The 19,779-nt window shown below is 40.6% G+C and overlaps 1 protein-coding gene across 2 annotated transcripts in view; it reads left to right on the top strand.

Annotated features, from left to right (window-relative positions):
• The first annotated feature begins 7,675 nt into the window (after positions 1 to 7,675).
• ZC4H2 (zinc finger C4H2-type containing) overlaps positions 7,676 to 19,779 on the top strand; it is a 29,995-nt gene continuing 17,891 nt past the window's right edge. For both annotated transcript variants that reach the window (XM_007088317.2, XM_007088316.2), the window contains exon 1: positions 7,676 to 7,811. In XM_007088317.2, coding sequence (XP_007088379.1) covers positions 7,759 to 7,811 — 53 coding nt within the window. In that variant the 5' untranslated portion in view covers positions 7,676 to 7,758. The remainder of the gene's footprint in view (positions 7,812 to 19,779) is intronic.

Genomic DNA, 19,779 nt, shown 5'->3' with positions numbered 1-19,779 from the left:
TTCATTCCTTTCACTTAAGATTTGGTCTGCTGTTCATAATGCAACCAACCCCTGGGTGAGGTAACACTAAGAATTAGGAGTTATTTTTATTTTCCTAGTCTGTTTTTATTTGTATTTTATGCATATAACTTTGCATTATATAGCTTCAATCTTTATATAGTTAAATCTGTCCATATTTTCCTTCGGGGTTGTTTTTCTTGTCATGGTGGCTTTACAAGTTATCATCCCTCTGAGGCTCTACTATAATTAAAGGTGGTGTTTTTTTGGCCCTATATTAAGGGGGAGACAATGACTCTAACCTTCACATCATATGCTGCCCTGTCCATTTTGACATCTCTAAATAAACCTCTATCATTGTTTTCTTATGCATAAATTAAGAAAAACTATTTATCATTTTTTATGCTCTGCTCCTATTTCTGTTCACTAAATTCTTTCCAAATTTGGGGAAACAAAGCAACTCTGAGAATTTGGAGAAGTGGAGAGGACAGTAAAAGGTATTAACAGGTACTGAATGCCTACTATATTTCAGTCATTGTACAGGGTGCTTTTTCATACCTTATCTTTTTTCATTTAATCCTTAAACATCTGTATGAGGAGGAGGAGGAGCCTATGGATGCTTGCAAGATACCCCAAACTGGGAAAAATGTGATTCAGCCCTTCTACAAGCCCAGCTCCATACTTGGTCCTTGAGATATAAAGCAGACACTTAGTAATGGGAGCCTGAAGGTCATTTGAACTAGACATACAGTTTGGTCTTCCTCAAAGAGGTAAGAATTGAAGGAAGTGGGAGGGGTGTTATCAGATCTCTGATGGAGAAAGCAGAAGAAAAAAAAAGAAATTTGATGTCAATAACTTGGGGATAGCTTCTATTTTGAAGTAAGGAGGAAGAAAAGAAGCAAAGGAGGAGAAATGCACTCAAAGAAAAAGGCAGTAAAAGCAGTGCTGTGGCTTGAAAGCCAAAGCAAGGAAGGCCATTGCAGTATGATATCACTCTGAGAACATGGCTCTGACCATCTCTCTGGGAAGCAACAACAGATAGAGCCCAGCAACAAGCCTTCTGTTCTGCTATCATAGAAGGTAAATGAACACTGGAACAGGTTCCAGCAAAAATGAAACATACAGATGAAAGCATTTAGTAGAATAGCAAATATATTAACACACAGGTGAACACACATCTTGGAAAGTCCTGACCATTATCAGCTTATGTGTTCAGGGGGATATCTAAGGAGTCAGAAAAGTTACAAATATAGTTATCCAGTTATTTTTGTCTACCTATTAATCCTTAAAGATACTCAATTATAACATTGTAGAATCTCAGAGTAACTGACCTAGAATACCAGACACAAAGTCTAACCCCTTTGTGTTAAAAATGTTGGAATGGAAGCACAGAGACGAAACAGACCTGCATAGGTCACACCGAGAGTGAATGGAAAAGCTGGGCAGAGAAGCCAGGTCTCCTGCCTCCTTCTCTCATTTGTGTGGTTCTGAGTAAATGAGAAACTAATGAGGAAAGAATTGGTGGCAAATATTCCCAGTTAAATTGATGAATTTTTAAAAGTATATGTGGTAGAAAATAGAATCTCGGAACATCAGTACCAGAGCAGGCCCTGGAATTCCTCATCTAGTGTGATGATATTTTACAAATGAGGAAACTGAGACTCAGAAAGGGCTTGGCTGGTAAGTGGTACAACCAGTCCCTCAACACAGCTCCCCTGCTTCCTTAGCCTGCCTCTTCATGGAAGCTGATCCATACAGATTTAGAAAACCTGAATACATTACAGAAATAAATACAACAAAAGCAATTGTTCACATGATTTTTTGCCTCTCCTGGTCAGAATGCAAGTGCTGTGTGAACAAGTACATAAGAAGAAAGTTCAAGGAAATGAGAGAATGACTGCATCTTTTAGAACAGGATAAACAGGAAAGAGCAAGGGCAGATGGCTTAAATAACTCACATCTACTGGGAGTTGGGGGGATGGATAACACAGGGAAATAAACAAGAGAGGGCCCTAGGTTCACATCTTGTTGGGCTTAGAAAATGGGGCTTTTAAGCATCTATCCTCTGTTAGATATTTTCTTTTAAGTTCCTGGGTATATTAGTGCCATCTTATCATTTTAGAGATGCGAAGACTGAGACCTAGTAGGGGAAAGGACTTTGAATCCAAAGTCATAGACTCAGCAGTCAATGTACCTTCTCTCTTGAGTTCTGGAGGAAGCTGATGAATGTTTACTAAGAAAATTCAGTAGATGTACACTAGGCTACTTTTATAATAGGGTTTTTTCACAATATGGTTTATAGATTTGGAGTGGGCCTTCCCTACTCTGACAACATTTCTTTATACCCTGCACTTTCATTTGGGGGATTTAGGTCAGTGACATTGGGTAGGTGAGAAAGGGTAAAGGAGCAAGATATTTAATGACACAAAGCCATCAAAAATAGCAAGAATCAGGGCATCTGGGTGGCTCAGTCGGTTAACGGTCCGACTTCATCTCAGGTCATGATCTCCCGGTTCATGGGTTCAAGCTCTGCATCTGGCTCTGTGCTGACAGCTTGGAGGTTGGAGCCTGCTTCATATTCTGCGTCTCCCTCTCTCTCTCTCTGCCGTTCCCCCATTTGTGCTTGCTCGCTCTCTCTCTCTCTCAAAAATGAATAAACGTTAAAAAACTAAAAAAAAAAAAAACCATAGCAAGAATCTCAGATGAAACATGGCCTGAAAATACCTAGCATAATCCATGTAGGCAGATGCAAATTATATGCTAATCACCCACAGTTCCCATCTCCTAAGGGAATCTTGAATAAGTCTTCAATTTCTGACCCCCACACACATTATAAGAATTATTAGGCCAGATTAATTGAAGAGATGAAGAATATAAAAATTTCTGGAAGACTGTGAAAATGGGACTGCTTATCTCTGCTCCCAAGTTACTGGTTGACCACAGGCAGGTGAATTACCATTTCTGATCTTCAGATTTTCTGTGAAAATCTTACTACATATGCCACATGTAGGATCCTTTCTAAATAACACCCTATAGTTCTCTTCCATTCTTGGCACTACCCTATCATCCAGTCTAAAACTCCAGGCGTCATTTTAGATGCCCTATCTTTTCCTCCATACTTCTTTATCCAACCAGTGAGCAAATCGTACCAGTTCTGGATCCAATAATATGTTTCCAGTTAGTCTGTTTTTCTTCATATCCACTGTTACTAACCCAATCCAAGCCACCATCATCTATTTCCTGGTTAACCGCAATAGCCCTTCACTAGCTTCCTGCTTCTACTCTTGACCCAGTACAATCTGTTATTCTCATAGCAGTCAGAGTGATCTTTAAAAATTAGATCATGGTGCCTGGGTGGCTAGGTCAGTTAAGAGTCCAACTGGCTCAGGTCATGATCTCATGGTTCATGGGCTCGAGCCCTGTATCAGGTTTTGTGCTGACAGCTCAGAACCCGGAACCTGCTTCAGATTATGTCTCCCTCTCTCTGTGCCCCTCCCCTGCTCGCACTTTGTCTCTCTCTCTCTCTCAAAAATAAATAAACATTAAAATTTTTATTTAAAAAAACTAGATCATGTTACTCCATTACTTTAAACCCTCAATGGATGCCATCGTAATTAGAATAAAATCCAAATTTCTCACTAGGGTTTACAAGATATTGTCTCTGCCCATCTCCTCAATATACTACTGTTCCCCTCAATCAGCCAGAATCCTACCTACTTTCTTTCATAGATCAAGCATGTTTCTGCCTCAGGACCATTACACTGGCTGTTCCCTCTTCCTGGAATACTCTTTCTCCAGATCATTGCATGACTGATTCCTTTTCAGGTCTCTACTCCAATGTAGAGACTTCCCTGGCCACCCTATCTAAAATATCTTCTCTTCTGCCACTACTGTAATTCCATTACTCTCTTTTAGTTTGTTTATTGGCTTTATCTTCACCTAAAATTATCATATTTAATTGTTTTTTCTTTTCCGTGATTATTGCCTGGCTCCTCTCACTATAACGCAAATTTCATGGGGCCAGGAATCTTAGGAAAGTAACAGAACATAGTGGTTAGGGGCATGGCCTCCAGAGACAAACAATCTAAATTCGGATCTCAGTTCTGCCACTTATTAGTTGAGTGACTCTGGTAAAATTATCTAACTTCTCTATGCCTTCTAGCTTCCTTTCCTATAAAATGGGGATAATAACAGAAATACTTCTTTGAGTTGTTGCAAAAATTAATCTGAATTAATACATTCAAAGCACTATATCCCCAGTACCTAGAAGAGTGTCTGGCATGTAGTAGGTGCCCAAGAAATATTTGAAGGCTGATTATATGAATTAATCCTTGATGCCTCCTGTTCCTTCCCTCCTTTTCTGCTTAGTTTCCTTTGGGAAGGTTTTATTTGACTATAACCTTGCCCTCTGCCCAGGACTAAGTTTATTTTCCTGTTATGTGTACTCACAGAACCCAGACTTCTTCCAATCCTTAATTGCTGGGTATAGCTATATATTTGTGTATGATCTTTGTAATATAACTGGTCAAATAAACTGCAAGCTTGCTGAGGGCAGAGCTTATTTTATCTACTATGGGATCTCTGCTGCAGAACATAGTGCCTGACATAATAGGTACACAATGAATAGTTTTTAGCTGAGTGACCCAAGAACTTTGGCTAATTTTTCTCTTAGGAATGCTAATTAAGAAACATGGTTGGAGGGGCGCCTGGGTGGCTCAGTCGTTTGAGCGGCCGACTTCGGCTCAGGTCACGATCTTGCGGTCCGGTCCGTGAGTTCCAGCCCCACGTCGCGCCCTGTGCTGACAGCTCAGAGCCTGGAGCCTGTTTCAGATTCTGTGTCTCCCTCTCTCTGACCCTCGCCTGTTCATGCTCTGTCTCTCTCTGTCTCAAAAATAAATAAACGTTAAAAAAATTTTTTTAAAAAAGAAACATGGTTTGAGAAATTTAATAAGTACTTTGCAGCACGTTTTGAAAGGCAATTGCATCTCTGCCTCCTCTCTTAGTGTTCAGTTCACTGTTGAAATACAGGAAAAGATACACAAATTCAAACAGTTTGGCCTCTACTCTTTAAATCTTGATCTATTTCATGAAAGTATCATGCCCACAAGCAACTGGCTGGCTTCTTCTTTACTAAATCCTTGTGTTTTAATGGTATTCACCCCAACATTCCTTGCCCTCCTTACCTGTTTCATAGCAATGAGGACAATGCTGGTCCTGATAGGACTAAGATTTTTTCCCACCACTTCAAAGCAATCAGTTTTTCTAATAAAATAATGCATTAGAGGGGCGCCTGGGTGGCTCAGTCGGTTGAGCGTCCGACTTCGGCTCAGGTCATGATCTCACGGTCCGTGAGTTCGAGCCCCGCGTCGGGCTCTGTGCTGACAGCTCAGAGCCTGGAGCCTGCTTCAGATTCTGTGTCTCCCTCTCTCTCTGATCCTCCCCTGTTCATGCTCTGTCTCTCTCTGTCTCAAAAATAAATAAACGTTAAAAAATAATGCATTAGAACTCACTGCTAGCACAGCTCCTAAATATTCTCTCATCCATTACAAATTTCTAATCAATTGAGAGTTATTGAACACTTACTATAAGAAGACTATCAGTTTGGCTTGAATATTGTTTTAAGTACTGCTTCAGGAAAAGGGGCAGAAGGCTATAATTTATATTTCCCTTTGTTTATCTATAACATTTTCCTTCCTATCCTAACTACCCTGGTTTCTTACAACTCAGTAAAGAGCAGGTGAGATACCTGTTATTGAAGAGGTCAAGAAGCCAAGGTAAACTCATAGAAGCTAAGAGTTGCTGGCCTTGGGCCACTGGGCCAAGCCACTTTCCCTATATGAGTCCGTTCTTTTCCTGGTAAAAGGAGATGAACCTACTTACCACCTTCATAGTGGTTGTGAGGATGAAATGAGGGACTGTACATGCAGCTCTCAGCACTAGTAGCTGATATGTGCCAGGCACTTACACAGACTTGTACCCTTTGCCCTCCTCTTACAGGACACAGCTTGGCCCAATTCTTGCCTCTGGACTCTATGGTAGGGTAGCTCAGACCCATAGTCTTTGTGACAAGTTAACTCAATAGTCTTCAAATGCTTACTAGTGGAACTATATGACAGGGATCTTAAAGACCATCAAGAAAGTATTGGGCTAGACACCATGGAGAATTTCCTGGTTGTGAAAGGTATTTCTGGGATCCAAAGAAGAGAGGGGCTTCGTTTTTCCCTATAGAACCTCTAAAAAATCAATGTGGACATCCACAATGTCCTGAGATATATATTCTACTAACTTTTCTCTAGCACCTAAAAATTACCAAGCCCGTATTCAGTACCATTGGGATGATCTCATTGAATACTTATAACAAGCCTTTGAAGTGGGGCTAGATAGGTTCATTTTTCAAATAAGGAAACTGAGGCCCAGAAAAAGAAAGGGAAAGCTCATTCAGAGAGACTCTGATTCACCTTTAGTTGAGAGTGAGCCAAAGTCTTCTTTTTGTAAAGTCCAGCTCTCTGGCCCAGTCTGTGCTTTGGAAGTAACTATTTCTTACAAGCTCTCATCTCCTCCAAATCATTTTCCATTTGGCCTCTAGAGTTACCTCCCTAAGACATCCCTCCAATCTTATCACTCCCATGCTTTGAAACATAAAATAATTTGGTATTATTTGGCACATAGTAAGCACTTAATAAATGTAAATTGAATAAATGTGTGCCTATATGATTAAGTCTAAACTTTTTAGTGTGACATTCAAGGTCTTTCATATTCTGGCTCCAACCCAGCTTTCTACATACTTTTCCCACTTCTCTTTCCCACCTCCACAGCCCATATATGAACCTTATACTTCAGACACCGTGGTCCACTTGTCCTTTCCTTTATATATGTGTTGTGCCTTCTCCTGGAAAGTCTATCTTCCCCAATGGTCTGGCAAATTCTCCGTCACCTTTTGAGACCTATTTACATCTTTTCTGGTCAGGTTACACCTTATCCATTCCTGTATTATGATAGAACACTGCACTGTAATTAATGGGTCACCTTACAGGCTCTCCTGCTCCTCAAAGCCAAGGACCTATTTTTATTCATTTTTGCCTCCTTCATTGACTGGCACAATCTGAGCTCAGAATGGATTGAAGGCTGGAAGGAACTAGGTCACTCCCCCAGCTTTAGCAGCTACTCCTTCCTCCCCTGCCTCTTCTCCAACCCCGCCCTCCCGCATCTCCATCTGAATGCCAAAACCACTAATTCCCCTAGCTGCCACCCGAACACTCAACATCCCAAAAGAGAATTCTGCAGGGTTTCTCTCCAGCCTCAAAGCACCCACTAATTAGCGACTGACTCCTGGTTACCTTTTGGGGATGAGTGGGCTTAAGGGCCCCTGGAGGGGTGTGAGTGAGTACGTCTTTTATCTCTCCAGTTGCCTTCCGGGGTATTTTTTTCCCATTTTTTCCGCAGGGGCTAGAGGAACATCCCCGTTCACTAGAATACCTCATAACCTTTGACATAATTATCTGTGACAAATTGATTTAAAATGTGGCTGCAGGAAGCGAAATAGGCATGTCTCGCTAGACCTTCTGGGAGTTGTAGTCTCGCTGGTCCTTGCGCTGCCTGGCTTCTCTTGGAGCTAAGAACTACAGCTCCCAGGCCTGCTCAGAATCCCTACCGCACAGGCTCAGATCCCCTGCCCGGAGGAGGTGGTTACGTTGTGTCTATTGTATCGCTGGACTTGTGTGTTTGTACATTTCTCAGGACGAGAAATTGAGAGTGAAAAGCATGGCAGATGAACAAGAAATCATGTGCAAATTGGAAAGCATTAAAGAGATCAGGTAAGTGGAACGTTGCAGCGCCTCCCAGACCCCCTCGATGCCCCCAAAATCCCCCGCTGCGGGAGGGAGCTGAGTTACCTATGGAAAGTATCTATTGTTAAGCTACTTGTGGAGAGGGGCTGGAAAGGAACCCATGCACGGAATTCAAGGATGGAAGGGAGGCTGGAAAGTGTCGGAACTGAGACTAGCAGAGAGAATGACCAACAGAGACGTCTCTCTTGCCAGTGTCATAGAAAAGCCAGATGGAGACACAGGGGGGTTGGGGGGGTTGTTGGTTCCAAGACAGCCTTTTTCATCTTGGGATGGGAGTTGGGGGACAGCATTCTAAAATCCATTATTTTTTTAGTGTTTGTTGGCTCCAGGGTGTATTTGGCTCCTTGCTTTTTAAGAGTCAAGATGTTGTTTGTTTGTTTGTTTTGTTTTGTTTTGTTTTGTTTTGTTTTAAGTCTCCTGATCAACTTCAGGACCTGAAACTCACGCTAGCCTTTTGAGAGCAAAGTCCAGTGCATTGGGGCTGGTGGTGGCTGCCAGGGACTGAGAGTTGGGGGTGCAGCAGTATCCAGCAGGCTGGGACTGGGAGGATGGCAAGCACTCAAGCACTCCAGAGTGTGTCATTTTTGCATTCACACACTCACCATCTTCTTCCTCTCCTACCCGGTGCTCCATAAGGAGGATGGGATCAATGGAGACTGGGGAAGTGGTGGCTGTGCCAGAAAGTGGGAACTCAACTGCAGTTCTAAGACTCCAGAGGTGTAAGGTAGGCAAGCAAAGTTGGAGTTGCCTGTGTCCTGACCCTTTCCCTCCAGGAGCAGCATTAGCAAGGCAATGATGTTGTCCTTGCTCAGAACACAGTATCATCTGGCAAGTGGACTTCTTGGGCTTTCCTGCACCTACTATGCTTTGCCAGAACCACACCCCTTCGCCCACTCCAGCTTGGCCTGGGTTGGGCAGTCTCCCTTGAGTGTTTTCACAGAACCTGGGGAAAAGCAGCAGTGAGGGAGAGTGGATAGCAAGTATGTCCCTTTAAGAAATAAGACGTTGGACCAAAAGATTTAACCCTTGGAGTGAATGCCTTAGGTGAGACTCATGCATATAGGCAGTGTAGGGAAACACTTGAGATTTTTTTGTCCTTTGGATGGTCTGCATCTCTTCCACAGGGGTTTAAAGGGAAGGGAACTATTATTTATTGAGCACCTGGTGTGCCAAGCTCACTGACCCACTATTGCTTATTTCAGCAACAGTCCGGAGAGCTTCCTACATCTCTTTTACAACTGGGAAAATGGAAGCTCGGAACATTTAAGTAGCTTTCCCAGAGCCAAACAGCTTGAAAATGCCAGATTTTGACAGGAACCCAGTCAATTTGTGTGCAGAGGCTCTGGTTTTCCCACTGTATCCCATGGAGGGTCCATGGGAAAGGCTGGAGACGGGGGTTATGTTGCAATATTTTTCTGCAAAATTATAAGAAGATAGGGAGTGAGATACTTTGGTGTGTCAGAAGGCCAGCTATCATAATAACAATAAGCTAATAAGCTAATAACAGCTAATAAGAAGCTTAAGCCTGAAAGTCAGAGACCTAGACTTTTACTCTTACTGGACTTTAAAGAAACCTCTGCCCAACCCCAAAAGAAGGTACAATTGAGAGCAAGAGAAGTAACTCCTACCAGTGGAGAATACATGGGGAACCTCTACCCTTACCAGTATAAACCAGGCATTCCTACCACTAGCTGGGATGGGTACATCAGAGGCCTACAGAAAGGGCTGAAGTCCCACCAGCAACCAGCAGTAGCAAGGAGTCCCTTGCAAACCTGACAGTCAACCAGGAGCCCAGTGGAGAACCTGGACTTATACTGACCACTTCCTACAAAACAAACAAAACAAAACACATGTCAGGTCTGCAAAACCAAAAGATTTAAAAGAGATCTATTGTCCAAATTTAATTTTTAGATAAATCACTTGCCATACCAAGATTATCAACTTAAATGACAATAGAAGGTAAACACATGCCAACATTGAGATGACACAGATGTTAGAATTATCTTGCAAGGATTTTTTAAAATATAATTTGTTGTCAAATTGGCTTCCATACAATACCCAGTGCTCATCCCAACAGGGATTTTAAAGCAGCTATCATAAAAATGATACACTAAGCGATTGCACCACACTTAAATGATGAAATTGAATATCTCAGCATATAGATAGAAAGTCCCAGCAAGGATATATAAAACATAAAGGAGAACTAAACAGAAATTTATGAACTGAAAATTATTATGTATGTGTACACACACACACACACACACACTCACATGCACACATACCACATACATACATACATATTGGGGGCATACACGTCTAGAATTGTTATATTTTCTTGGTGGCCTCACCTCTCTTATTGTGTAATATCCTACTCTGTTCCTTTGCTCTGAAATCTGCTTTATCTGATATTAACATAGTCACTCCTGGATTCTTTTAATTCAAGTTTCCATGTTATCATTTCTTTTTATTCTCGTCCTACCTATATCATTATATTTGAAGTACATTTTTAATACACAGCATATGGTTTGATCATTTTTAAAATCAACTTTAAATTGTATACATGTATACAAATACACACACACACACACACACACACACACACACACACACTGAGTGGATGGGCTCCACAGCAAGATGGGGAAGACAGAGGAACAAATCAGACAATTTAAACATCAAACTATAGAAATCAAAATCCAAACAAAGGAAAATTAGATTCCAAAAAAATAAGATAAAAGAAAGACTTAAGCACAGCCTTCAGACCTGTGGGACTATAAAAAAGATCTAACATCTATGTCAACAGAATCTCAGGAATTGAGGAGAAATGAGGACTATGAAAGTACTTGAAGAAATACTGGCTAAAACTTCCCAAATTGAGCAAAGGACTTGAACCTCCAGAATCATCAAGCTAAGCAAACACCATCAGGATAAATGTGAAGAAATTCACACCAAGATGCATTATAATCAACCTTCTGAAAACAAAAGGCAAAGAAAAGATCTAGGAAGCAACCAAAGACCAAAGCAACCAAACAACACCTTACCTATACATTCAGGGGGAAAAAATTAGAAGACAACAGATTTCTCATCAGACATTGACCAGACCCTAGCGGGAACTGGCACAACATTTTCCAAGTGCTGAAGGAAGAGAATCATGAACCCTGAAAGAAATCCTGGATGAAACCCAAAATCTTATGTCCAGTGATAATATCCTACATGAATAAAACGATTAATTGAGTAAGACATTCTAAAATGAATTGAAACAGGGAATTTATCAGTAGGAAGTCTACCTTATAAGAATGACTAATGACTAAAGTAGGTTATTTGAACACAAAATAAACAGTAAAAGGACTCTTGCAAGGAAGAACACAGTGAGCTAAAACATGGGTAAATACAAGAAAAGTTTTTTTCTCTTGAGTTGTCTGAATTATGTTTGATGATTGGATCAAAATTTATCTCCCTGTCTCATGTAGTTCTCCGTGTACATAGAGGAAATGTTTAAGACATTCATGTCATAAATAGGGGAGTGTAAAGGGATGTAAAAGTGGGATGATGTTTGTATATTTCACTTGAGCTGATAACAATGATGACATCAGATGACTGAGATAAATTATGCATACATACTGTAATAATGAGAGGAAACACTAAAAAAGCTATACAAAGAGATGCACTCAAAAACATTATAGATAAATCAAAGTGGAATTAAAAAAAAATGTTCAAGGGGCTCCTGGGTGAATCAGTTGGTTAAGCATCTGACTTCAGCTCAGGTCATGGTCTCACTGTTCGTGGGTTCAAGCCCTGCGTTGTTGACTTCAGCTCAGGTCATGGTCTTGCAGTTTGTGGGTTTAAGTCCCATGTTGTTCTCTGTGGTGACAGTTCAGAGCCTGGAGCCTGCTTCAGATTCTCTATCTCCCTCTCTCTGCCCCTACCCTGCTCGCACTCTCTCTCTCTCGCTCTCAAAAATAAACATTAAAAAAATGTGCAAGTCACCCATAGGAAAGCAGGACAAAGAAGAAAAAACAAAAACTAAAACCAGAGAGAACAAACAGCACAAAATAAAATGGCAGGCTGCGGCTTAACATACCAATAATCATGTGCATATAAGTGGTCTAAACACACCAATTAAAAATGGATTTAAAAAATGATACAAGCATATGCTATCTATAAAAAATGCACTTCAAATATAATAATATAGATATGCTGACAGTAAAAGGAGGGGAAAAGATACCATGCAAACTTGAATTAAAGAAACCAGGCATGGCTGTGTTAATGTCAGATAAAGCAGATTTCAGAGCAAAGACAAATCCCAGGAACAGAGTGGGATATTACATAATAAGAAAGGGCCAAGCCACCAAGAAGATATAATAATTCTAGGTGTGTCTGTCCCCCAAATCATTTAAATTAGCTTGCTTCTGACAACTTTACAGTAATATACAAAGGTTACATCATTTGGTTTAAGAATTTAAAGTGGGGAGAGTACTACAAATATTTGATGTTCACACACAGACAGGTAAACATGTATGGGAGGTGAAGAGAAGGAGGGAACAAAGGAAAGGGAAGAAAGAACTGGAGAAAGGAGGTAGCATATCTGTTGATCACCTAATTTCAAAGCTCTTGGGTCATTTAATATTCAATCTTCCTAGTGGAAATCTGGTAGGAATTATTTTCCCCATTTTACAGTAAGGATACTGAGGCTCGGAGAGGTTAGGTAACATATCTATGGTCATACAGCTAACAAAGGGAGAGAATATATCCTATTCACATGGCATATGCATTTCAAAAAATGCTGATAATCTGATTAACCATTATGCAGTTCTTCAACTATTCTCAAATCCCTTGAAGGTATGAGCAGAGCAGCCTATTTTGATTAAACACTAACAATAATGTTGTTTCTAAGCTGAAGTAGCAGTGATGATGGCAAGCAACATCAACAAAAAACCTGATTAAGACAAGCTGGAAACTAGACAGACTCCCCAGGTGGAGGCCCAGCACGAAGTACATTCATACTCAGTGCTCATGTATACCAACAGCAGAATTTGAAATAGGAAATGCCTCAGGAATAGATTCTTCCACCACAGACCATTTCTCACTCTTGACTCTGACCATGTGTCCAGCCTTGTCTTTCCTCACAATCCCAACCACACAGCAACACTGTGCTCCAGATCACAGACCCCAAATCTCACACTGGTCTATTTTGCTCACCCAATCATTAAGCTTTCAAGTGGTGGTGAAAGAGCACACAGTTATGTACAAAGGGGAAGAGGAGAATAGAACAAAAAAGGGAGATGGAAAAGGGAATAAAAGAAATTATGAGGCAGAGAAAGTGAATGCAGCCACCACTAGATGAACCAGAGCACACTAGTACCTCTTTGACATGCCCATTCCATTCATGCACACACATTATACTCACCCATGCACACATATCTATACACAATGAGCTTTCCCCACTTAAAAAGGGAAAACACATTTTGAGCTTTCCCCACTTAAAAAGGGAAAACACATTTTGGAAGTATATACACGTGTACCTCATTTTATTGTGCTTTGCAGATAGTGAATTTTTTACAAATTGAAGGTTTGTATCACCCCTGCATCAAGCAAGATTTTGGGTGCCATTATTCCCACATCATTTGCTCACTTCATGTTCCCATGTCATATTTTGGTAATTCTTGTAAAATTTCAAAAATTTCACTATTATTATATGTCTTATGGTGATCTGTGGTCAGTGGTCTGTGATGTATTATTGTATATGTTTCAGGGTGCCATGAACTGCAGCCATATAAAATGGTGGACTTAATGAGTAAATGGTGTCCATTCTGACTTCTCCACTGCCCAGATGTTTTGCCATCTCTCCCCATATCCTTGTGCCTCCCTATACAATGAGATACATCAATATTGACATTAGACCAATTAATAAACCTACAATGATCTCTAAGTGTTCAATTGAAAGAAACACATTTCTCACTTTAAATCAAAAGCTAGAAATTCTTAAGCTTACTGAGGATGGTAAGTCAAAAGATGAGACAGGCCAAAAGCTAGGCTTGTTGTGCCAGTTAGCTAAGTTGTGAATGCAAAGGAAAATTTCCTGATGGAAGTTGAAAGTGTTGTTCCAATAAACACGTGAGCAATAAGAAAGGAAAACAGCCTTGTTGCTGATATTGGGAAAGTTTTAGTGGTCTGGATAGAAGATAAAACAAGCCACAACATTCCCTTAAGCCAAAGCCTAATCCAAAGCAAGGCCCAAAAACTTTTAATTATTTGAAGACTGAGAGAAGTGAGTAAGCTGCAGAAGAAAAGTTTGAAACTAGCAGAGGTTGGTTCATGAGGTTTAAGGAAAGAAGCATTCTCCATAACACAGAAGTACAAGGTGAAGCAATAAGTGCTGATGTAAAAGCTTCACCAGGTTATCCAGAAATGTTGCTAAGATCATTAATGAGGGTGGCTACGCTAAACAATAGATTTGCAGTGTTGATGTAACAGCCTTATATTGGAAGTAGATGCCATCTAGAACTTTCATAGCTAAAGAGGAGAAGTCTATTCCTAGTTTCAAAGCTTCAAAAGACAGGCTGACTCCCTTGTTATGGGCTAATGTAGGTTGAAGCCAGGGCTCATTTACCATTCTGAAAATCCTAGTGCCCTTAAGAATTATCCTAAAGCCACTCTGCCTATGCTCTATAAACAGAACAACAAAGCCTGGATGAAAGCACATCTGTTTACAGTATGGTTTACTGAATATTTTAAGCCTACCATTGAGGCTACTGTTGAGAAAAAAAAAGTCCTTTCAAAATATTACTGCTCACTGACAATGCACCTGGTCACCCAAGAGATCTGATAGAAATGAACAACTAGATTAATGTTGTTTCTGTATTTGCTAACACAGCATCCATCTGTAGCCCATGGATCAAGGAGTAATTTCACCCTTAAGAAACACATTTTGTGGGGCACCTGAGTGGCTCAGTTAAGCACCCAATTTCAGTTCAGGTCATGATCTCACAGTTTGTGAGTTCAAGCCCCATGTTGGGCTCTGTGCTGATAGAGCCTGGAGCCTGCTTCAGATTCTGTGTCTCCCTCTCTCTCTCTGCCCCTCCCCCATTCGTGCTCTGTTTCTGTCTCTCAAAAATAATACATAAATGTCAAAAAAAATTTTTTTAATAAATACATTTTGTAAGGCTATAGCTGTCATAGATAGTGATTCCTCTGATGGATCTGGGTAAAGCAAATTGAAAACCTGGAAAAGGTTAACCACTCTAGATGTCATTAAGAACACTCATGGTTCATGGGAAGTGATCAAAATATCAAAAGTGACAGGAGTTTAGAAGAAATAATTGCACCCTTATGGATGACTTTAAAGGATTTAAAACTTCATTGGAGGAACTAACTGCAGATATGGTGCAAATAGCAAGAAAACTGGAATTAGAAGTGGAACCTGAAGATGTGACTGGATTGCTGCAATCTCATGATAAAACTTTAACAGATGAGGAGTTGCTTCCTATGGATGAGCAAAGAAAGTGGTTTCTTGGGATGGAATATACTCCTGGTGAAGATGCCATGAAGACTGTTGAAATGACAACAAAAGATTTAGGATATTACATAAATATCAGTTGATAAAGCAGCAGTGTTTGAGAGGATTAACTGCAATTTTAAAAGAACTTCTGGGATAAAATGTCACCAAACAGCATCACATGCTACAGAGATATCGTTCATGTAAAGAGTCAATTAATATAGCAAACTTCATTGTCTTGTTTTAAGAAATTGCCACAGCAACCCCACATTTCACCAACCATCACCCTGATCAGTCAGCAGACATCAACATCAAGGCAAGACCCTCCACTAGCAAAAAGATTATCATTCATTGAAATGTCACATGATGTTTAGCTGTTTTTAGCAATAAAATATTTTTAACGTATGTACATCTTTTTTAGACATAATGTTATCGCATACTTAATAGACTACAGTACAGTGTAAACATAGCTTTTTATGTACTAGGAAACAAAAAATATTTGGCTTTTATTATTGTAATATTCATTGTATTGCAGTGGTCTGAATCAGAACCCATAATATGTCAGAATCATGCCTGTTTTGTGGTGTGAAGGAGATTCTCTTAAGTATAAGTTTCTGCTCTAGGTCCTCTTTTTTTTCTTTCTTTCATCCAGCTATACTCCTATGGCTTCAAATATTACTTTCAAATCCCCAGTCTCTACCCCCTAGCATCCTTCCAAGCTTCAGCCCAATACATCCCACAGCCTCCTGGACTTGTCCACCTGGTTGTTCCACATATGATGCTTACATTGGCCAAATCTTATGACTTTGTTTCCCCCTACCCCAGTCCAGGTACTTACCCTAATGATTTAGTGCCATTATTCTCTGAATAGTTACCTCAGATTGAAACCTAAATGTCAGTGTTGCTTACATTTTTTTTTTATAACTCACCTCTGATGTCTTAGTAAGTCCTATTGTTTCTACATTTGCCATATGGCTCAAATTCCTGCCCCATTCTCCATTTCCACACTTACTGCCCCATTATGCCTTCATCATGACTGTCCTGCGTTTTTGTAATGTTTTATCCATTTGTACCTACAGAATTACTTTCCTGTCTTCATTCTCCTTCCCTGTCTTCAGTGCCATCCACATTGCTATAAGAACTGCCTTCCTAAAGTGCTGGTGTTACTATGTTATCCTTCAAACACATTTACTGACTTCCCATTGCCTATAGCAATTTTTTTTTTCAAAACACAGGTCATGAGCCATATGTTTCATGAAATAAATTAGTCAGTTTCCAGTAACATTTATAAAACCTTTTTTAAAAGTAAAATAAAGGGGGGCCTGGGTGGCTCAGTAGGTTAAGCGTCTGTCTTCATCTCAGGTCATGATCTCGTGCTTGTGAGTTCGAGCCCCGCATCAGGCTCTGTGCTGGCAGCTCAGAGCCTGGAGCCTGCTTTGGATTCTGTGTCTCCCTCTCTCTGTCCCTTCCCCAGCTCACATTCTGTCTCTGTCTCTCTCTCTCTCTCTCAAAAATAAATAAACATTAAAAAAATTAAAAAATAATAAAATAAGATAGAAAATATAAACATACATTACATAAGAAATGGTAGGTGTTCTTCTCACAAACTTTTGTTTTCAAGTTTTTATCTGTCTATGTGTGTATTGAGTCACAATATGAAAATCATTTCTTGCTGTAGGTCATTTCTTACTGTATGTCTACTGGACTGCTATTTGCCTACAATTGTTATATTCATGCCCCCCCCCAAGGCTGGCCCAGGCCCACCTTTCCAATCTTATCTGCTACTACTCCTTTTCATTCAACCTATCCTTTATCTACATGAATGTTCCTTGCTCTCTCACAAATTTTCGTTCCTGTAGGCCTTTGCCAGTGTCAGTCCCTCATTCTTGAATTCCCTTCCCTCATTCTAAGCCTGTAAGTCCTACTCTTTTTTTTTTCAGGGAAGACCCAGAACAAACCCTGCCTCTTATTCAAAACCTTCCACATTCCCCAGTCCAAATGGATCACTAACTTTTTGGGCTCCCACAAGGAAACTTACAGAAATTTATTATTCCACTCAAGTTATTCTGCCTTTTGATAAAGTTTTGAATTGACATCTCCTTTCCTTACTTCATTCAGTCATTGCTGTGGCAGCTTCAGCAGGTTCTTCTGTCACCTGGCTTGAGAACTGACACATCCCCAGTGCTCACTCAACAGTTCATCACAGGAGATCTGGTACCTCTGTGATTTAGGAATGGGCAAGTCAAGCCAAACAATGCCCATCACAGGAGAGAGAATGGAGAGGAGTTGACATTTGATAGCTGTAATGAAGTCTTCAAACTGAACTGTTCTAAGATACCTGCTTTTCTGACAGTAGCTGTTTTCCCAGATTAGCAAATAAATATAAAATGGAAGAACACTCAGTATTTACGGAGTGTTCTAGCTAGACTAGAGTAAGCCAGAAAAGCTGGCTCTTTTTTCTTCATTAAGTGACATTTACCAACCGCCTGATCTGTGCTATACACCAGGCTGGGATATTCTGTGGGAAGCATTAAGATAAATTAGACCTTCTCTCAAGGATCTTAGAATCAAGATGAATAGCTCTGATCTGTCTCCTGAGTTCCAGACTCATATATCCAACTTCCCACTTAACCAACCCCACTGAATGTGCCACTGGCATCTCAAACAGGCCCCAACAGAACTTTCAATTCCACCCCCATCCCAAATATTCCCCTTTCCTAGTCTGCCCCATCAGTAAATGTCACCCCAACCCAAAATCTGGAATAATTTTTTATTCCTCCCTCTCCGACTCCCTACATCTGAAGCATTAGTTCAGTGACTATTAAACATTAGCATACTGGTTATGCATCAGGCTCTACCTGCTGGACCCTTCAAACAGATTGCTGGGTCCTGTCTCCAGAGTCTGATTAAGTAGATCTGGGGTGGAGCCTGAGCATTTGCATTTCTCACAAGTTCCCAGGCAATATTGTTACTGCTGGTCCAGGGATCACACTTTAAAAATCACTGCATTGGGGCGCCTGGGTGGCGCAGTCGGTTAAGCGTCCGACTTCAGCCAGGTCACGATCTCGCGGTCCGTGAGTTCGAGCCCCGTGTCAGGCTCTGGGCTGATGGCTCAGAGCCTGGAGCCTGTTTCCGATTCTGTGTCTCCCTCTCTCTCTGCCCCTCCCCTGTTCATGCTCTGTCTCTCTCTGTCCCAAAAATAAAAAAAAAAATAAAATAAATAAAAAAAATAAAAAGTTAAAAATCACTGCATTAGTAAGACCTGGTGGGCTATACGTATATAATATATTCTGGATCTGTCCATTTTTTACCATTTCCTTATCAATAAATCTGTGCAGCTTTTTTTTTATCCATCTTCACTAGCCAATATCTTTACTTGATCTGCCCATCCTCAAGTCCTACAGGTCCCAGATGTCCTACCCTGCTTGTTGTGTGAGTGTTGAGGCTAAGCAACCTCCGAAGTTGGATGAGCCTGTCACATCTGGTCCCAGAATGGATGTTCCATTGCCTTAGAACCTCTCGTTCTTTCTACCCTTCTTCTTCCACATTAGCCAGCAAAAAGCCATTGGAAAGAAGTCAGCCAGCTGAATGTTTTTATTTTGACTTGGCATTCTGTCTGGATAGGCTATGGCCTATGGAGGTCAGGTATCCTTGTTTAACAGTTAAGTAACACTGTGGCCCCAGTGACTGTGAGAAACCCTAAGGAAGTATCCGGTGGTTTTCTTGCAATTCTGTGGCCATACCAGCTGCACTTAGCCTCTTGGGAGGATTTCATTAGTAATTTTTCTACATAAAATAACATCTTTAATGACTTGAATGCTTTCCTCACTTGTTGAGCCAAACGTGACACAGATTCTACTTCATGGAGTCATCCAAGACCTCTGTGCAAGTCTACACTGAATTCTACTTCTCAGGTAGAATTTCCATGGTTCCAGGAGGTTCCAGGATATGCCCTATTTCACCCTAAAAATCGGTGACTGCACTAGGACAAGAATTCACCCCCATTGGCTTGTTTTCTGTCACTTGAAATATATCATATGAGGAAAGTTCCTTGGTATGGTGCAAAGGTTGATTAGGCTCAGCACAATGAATTCTCTGTCTCCTGGTTTGTGAGCTTTGACAAGCCACTTTACTTCTCTCAGCCTCAGATTTTTCAAAAATGAAGCTAAACACACCTATTCATATGCTGGTGATAATGATTAAATTAGATGACATATAAAACAGTTAACAATTGCAGGAACATACTAGACACACACACACAAATAACTATTATTAAACAGAACCTTTCTGGGGGCATCTGGGTGGTTCAGTCAGTTAAGTGTCTGACTCATGATTTTGGCTCAGGTCATAATCTTACGGTCATGAGATTGAGCCCCATGTCAGATGCCATGCTGGGTGTGGATCCTGCTTAAGATTCTCTCTCTCCTTTTCCCTCTGACCTTC

Source organism: Panthera tigris, chromosome X (genome assembly GCF_018350195.1).
Source record: "Panthera tigris isolate Pti1 chromosome X, P.tigris_Pti1_mat1.1, whole genome shotgun sequence".
In the NCBI taxonomy this organism is placed as follows: Eukaryota; Metazoa; Chordata; class Mammalia; order Carnivora; family Felidae; genus Panthera; species Panthera tigris.
Note: the sequence above shows the minus strand (reverse complement) of the source record. Positions and strands in the feature narration are given on the sequence as shown.